This window comes from Lampris incognitus, chromosome 14 (genome assembly GCF_029633865.1).
Source record: "Lampris incognitus isolate fLamInc1 chromosome 14, fLamInc1.hap2, whole genome shotgun sequence".
NCBI classification, from domain to species: Eukaryota; Metazoa; Chordata; class Actinopteri; order Lampriformes; family Lampridae; genus Lampris; species Lampris incognitus.
This window is the reverse complement of record NC_079224.1, coordinates 14,473,345-14,478,208: the sequence shown is the minus strand read 5'-3', so window position 1 is coordinate 14,478,208 and position 4,864 is coordinate 14,473,345. Positions and strand designations below refer to the sequence as shown.

The 4,864-nt window shown below is 45.3% G+C and overlaps 1 protein-coding gene across 2 annotated transcripts; it reads right to left on the bottom strand.

The window, feature by feature from the left end:
* Window positions 1-1,206: 1,206 nt before the first annotated feature.
* On the bottom strand, window positions 1,207-4,662 carry nmrk2 (nicotinamide riboside kinase 2). 2 transcript variants are annotated; one of them, XM_056293974.1, is made up of 8 exons: window positions 4,481-4,662; window positions 4,265-4,355; window positions 3,203-3,251; window positions 2,779-2,956; window positions 2,576-2,647; window positions 2,269-2,375; window positions 1,630-1,715; window positions 1,207-1,529 (listed from the first exon to the last, which is right to left on the bottom strand). In XM_056293974.1, exons 1-7 carry the CDS (start codon window positions 4,504-4,506, stop codon window positions 1,630-1,632), a joined length of 609 nt encoding a protein of 202 aa, XP_056149949.1. In that variant the 5' UTR covers window positions 4,507-4,662; the 3' UTR covers window positions 1,207-1,529. The 2 variants fall into 2 exon arrangements, with proteins under 2 accessions (XP_056149949.1, XP_056149950.1); XM_056293975.1 differs by lacking the exon at window positions 3,203-3,251.
* Between the last annotated feature and the right edge of the window lie 202 nt (window positions 4,663-4,864).

Genomic DNA, 4,864 nt, shown 5'->3' with positions numbered 1-4,864 from the left:
TCTACCCTGACCTCCCTGTAAAGGAGGGCAAGTGAAAGCAGAATTTCCATGTTGGGATAAATGAAGTATCACGCCGCTAAACCCTTGTGGCATTCTCCACGCCTGTGATGCACAATATCCTCCTCGTGCATCACAACAGTTTTAAGTTTGCCCTTCCTGTCAATCATACGCATGGCTGCTCAGAGCACCACTCCCATGTGCCCGCTTAACGAGCATGTCTCCCTATACAACTGGGTATAACGAGATTTCGTGTCATGGTCACGAAATGGGATCTATGCAATCGTGCTGGGGCCCGCGTAGGAATGCATTGGATACAACTTGGCATCGTGTCCCCCATCACGATTTCATTTCGTGACTATGACACGAAACCTCGAAACCCTATAAGCTAATATCATGCAGACTCCACTTTCTTCTGATATGCCTGTATTTAACGCTTTATGGGATTATTATTGGTGCCCCCCCTCCCCTCTTTTCTCCCCTATTGTATCCGGCCAATTGCCCCACTCTTCCGAGCCAGCGCTGGTCCACCCCCTCTGCTGATCCGGGGAGGGCTGCATGCCTACCTCCGATACATGTGGAGTCGCTAGCCCCTTCTTTTCACCTGCACATTTTCATACCCACATCCGGCTTCCCACCCACAGACACAGCCAATTGTGTCTGTAGGGACGCCTGACCAAGCCAGGTGTAACACAGGGATTCGAACTGCCGATCCCCGTGTTGGTAGGCAACGGAATAGACCGCCACACTACCCGGATTCCCATTATTGGTGCTTCTGGGAATATATTTCTTTTTTTATTGGTCCTTATTGGTCCTAGCAGTTTGTTAGACTTGGCTTCCTGTCTTTACAGTGCATTTTACAGTCTTTTGTGTCTTTCCCGTGTGCATGTTTAAGACCATGATCGACGTTATAATAATCATGGCGAGCGATCTCTTCGGTCCTGAATCAGGAGCCATCCGCTCTTATCCTCGTGTACCTTATCAGCCGTGTTTAGCACGGCATGAGACTTGTTATCCTGTGCGTCGATGACCAATAATCCAAACCAGTATAGCGCTGGTTTGCCCCCCCTGCCAGTGCCCCCCCCCAGTGCTGTTGAAGTGTGACAAGTTTTATCAACAACATCAAGGTGATGTGAAGTAAAGGCGTGGGTTTCGTGACATCCCCCCATTATTCGTGGGGATAATAACAACAGTAGACATGAGGTGGATTCAGGTGGCCTCTTTAAATGGATGTCCCTGTGCAGGATATCTCGCTACCGCATTTAAAAACCAAGGTCAGCATTAAGACCCATTCTGCATGTTCACACTGGGCAGTCCAGAGGTGGTTCATCTTTTACAAAACGTTACGACAGGATCATACAAAATACAACGCTTCTGCCATCCTTAAGTTGTTGACAGGTTTACATGGTTTAACTATTTACAGGTCATAAAGCATTTCTGGCCGGAAGTAGGCTATGGCAAGGGTGTTGTTTCACATTACTCAAAATCATATTTACAGGTCTATACACAAGTCCTCCGGCAACCCCGTCTTGCTGTGGAGGGAGAGAGAGAGAGCAGTTAGGATCAGTGAAAATAAAACGTCTCCGGAGAACGTGCGTCAGAAAATGAAATACCACGTGACTCCTCGCTTACCTACAAGCTGTTGAGCAGAGAGTTCTGAATGCGTTCGTACACCTGGTTGTAAATCTCGTCCTTCGATCTCATGCCGTCAAGGTACTCTGTGGGGCAACCCCACCCCCCAAAAAAACATGTTAACGCCACTGTGATCGGTCCTCATTCCAAGTGTGGCCAGCACCATGTTAGTCTGCAGCTAGCTTACTTAAAAAGAAATTAGCAACCCGATTACCTTGGGGAAAGCAAGTACATTAACTTAGTTGTGTCAAGTTATGTGAAATGATTTCATTCGAAACGAGTTCACATAGCTTGACAAAATGAAGTTCATTTGTTTACTTTTCCCCAAGGTTATCGGTTTCCTAATTAGGTTTAAGTAAACTTAACGTGTTAGAATTTACAGTGTACCCATTACTCCTTAACCCAGATGATCTGTCCGTGTCAGGTGTGCTTGTGATGTTTAGGTCTGTGAAGTGATTCTTGTTTTTAATAGGCTTTGTTGTTAATATTTATTGTGTTATTTGTTTTTATGTGGCACTGGGGTCCTTGTGTAATGTAAATTCGTTCCCATGAGACATGCATATAAGGCAATTACACATAAAAGCAGTCTAAGCAACAAAAAAAAAGAAGAAAATCTTGACCTGACGTGGCTCAACTTACGTATTCTACTCGAGTTCTCCGCCATTTCCTTTCTGTGTTTCAAGTACATGGGCCACACGTGGCCATCAAACAAACCGGGTGGGTCGGGGACCGTGTATGTCCTTGTACTGGTGGAAAAGAAATACATCATCATCATCGTCGTCATCATCATGGTATTGTTTTAGAAAAGTGCTACATGAATAAAATTATTGTTATTATTAGTATTATCATCATCATCATCATCTTCATCATCGTCATCAATTCCCCTTTAGTGCAAGCTCTAAAATCCTCAAAGCGGGAGTTGAAGTCACTCGGAGAAGCTGGTTACCTCCTCCTAATTTTGCACTCCTCGTATGGAATGGAAATGTAGTAACACTGGTCATAGACATCGAGGAGAGGCCTGTAAAGTGAGAACCAGCGTTCAGTTTGGTGAACAGATTAGATCACAAGCAGGTATTGCGCAAACCGAAGATGGAGTTTCTTCGATTATGTAAAGCGGAGGACCAGCTTCGGTGTCAGTAGGTGACTCACTTGTAGTTGTAAATGAGGAACCCCTCCACGATGAGAATGTGGAGGCCCGTTCTCTCCGGGTCGGATTCCTCGGCTTCAGGTGACAGGCTGACACCATGGGATCGGGCGAACTTGACTGGGTTCTCCTGCCAGCCTTTCACGGTGTTCACCATGGCCTCCATGTCCAGGGCAGTGAGCACTGTTATACAGGACAAGTACACAGACAGAGAACAGCCCGATGGCGTTGGCCAATGTACTTCAACAGCACAGTATTCACGCTTAAAATCGAAATGGCTGTAGCATTCATGAAATGGCAGTCAGAATACTACAATTGTAGGACTGGATTGGTTTACCATAAACAAAAAAGTTTTGAAGTTTTGAAATGAGCAGGAAAGAAAAAGTACATTACTGCAATGGGCTTTTCCTACGCCAAATCCACTCTTACCATCCCATTGTTTAAAGCCGTCCTCCCCGACTTGTATTTGATCGGGTCTCTGAAATAACAGTCACCAATAAAACATTGCTGCAACCTAGTAATGAGAGCGGAGCTGATCACACCTGGACAGGACAAGTCAAGGACTCGTCTCCACCGAAAGTGGCCTGCTAGGGGCTGCACAATGTTGACGTTTGTTTCCCCATCGATATTACCGCTGTTGTGATACTAATCACGATATATCGGCTCGGTGCTTGAAACGGGGCAAAGGGGTGGTAATGCCCAGGCAGTAATTTCCTGTTACAACTGTGCAAGAACACCTTGTAGAGAGCCGGCTGCTGTTTTCTTGCGGTTTGGAAATGAATGGGGATTTGTACATGTGTTCAGATCTTTGTGCAGCCCTGTAGGCCTTCACTCCCACTGCAGCTACCCTTGCGTCGCAATAGCAAGTAAGGACATGATAACCTGAGGAGGGTAGCTGGGCTATATGTGTGTACCTTAACTGCCCTGTTAAAGTAACAGAGGGGGTACAGATGTGCAGCCGGCGAGATGGAAAAAGTGTCTCAAAGCGTCGCTCGTGTTTCAGAAAAATGGATGTTGTCTTTTTCCCGTTTTTAATAAAATCAAACGAGGTTAATGATCGTGCAAAGAAAAAAAAAAGGAAAAAAGGTGATTGCAAAACTTGCAACACGAATGCACAAAGTTTGACTTGACTTTAAGTGGGGACGCCGAGCCTTTTCGTTGAATGTCCAGGAGACAACCAGCTAATCCTATCACTGAGATAACATCACATCTGCAGATGAGAATGGTCAGTGTATTTTATTTTAGTCATTTATATATTTTTATCTTTTTGAGCACACAATTTCACAGCAAGTGACTAATGCTGCAAAGTGGTTAAAGAAAAGATGTGAATATATATACATATCAAAAAGTAACACATCAAAATACTTATCTCAACACTAAATACAAACACACCAGAAGAGTAGCTTGCCTGTTATACTGCTACTTTGTGTTGACTTACTTTCTGTTTTAAAACTCAGGTAGACCTCATGTGTCTAATTCTTCATGTCTTACCTTGAAAAAGTCATCCTGGTGCACCACGCAACAGTTTGGCAACGTCTTTAATAGTCTATTCGTCAGGGTGGTCTTCCCACCGTTGGTCACGCTGAAATGAAGACGAGAGGACAATAATATCAACTTACACTTAGCCCTTGGATGGACAAGTTGCCCCCCCCCCTCTATCAAATAGCCTAGAATTTCTAATAGATGACTGGATCCGTTGAGACTTACCCGCCGATGCCAATGATGAACTTCATTTTTTTTTTTTTTAATGTCGGGACGTTGGTCTCACCTAGAATAAAGTAAATAAAAGAAGGGAACCCAAACACACACACACACACACACAAAAACTTTCTACCAAAGTCTTTGGAAAACTTTGGCCCTTCGCTTTTCCTTTCCACCCAACCGTTCCCTTCTCTTACTACTTCATTGATAGAGAAGCGCGCTGCCGGGTTTATATAGAAGCCGGGGCCGCCGCGTCACCCCCTGCGTCACCACCTCCAACCAATGGGCGCGCCTTCTCCGTGCGGGGCCCCATCGGCCCAATCACAAGAGGGGGGGGCAGTTCTCAGCCTGTTTGTGTGAAAGTGTACCGCGGCGCCTCAGGTTTCCTCT

Coding starts and splice junctions, on each gene's coding strand:
- nmrk2 (XM_056293974.1), bottom strand. CDS start 4,506: ATGAAGTTCATCATTGGCATCGGCGG. Junction 3,252..4,264: donor ACCAGGATGACTTTTTCAAG/GTAAGACATGAA, acceptor CTGTTATTTCAG/AGACCCGATCAAATACAAGT. Junction 2,376..2,575: donor GAGTGCAAAATTAGGAGGAG/GTAACCAGCTTC, acceptor CTTTTCCACCAG/TACAAGGACATACACGGTCC.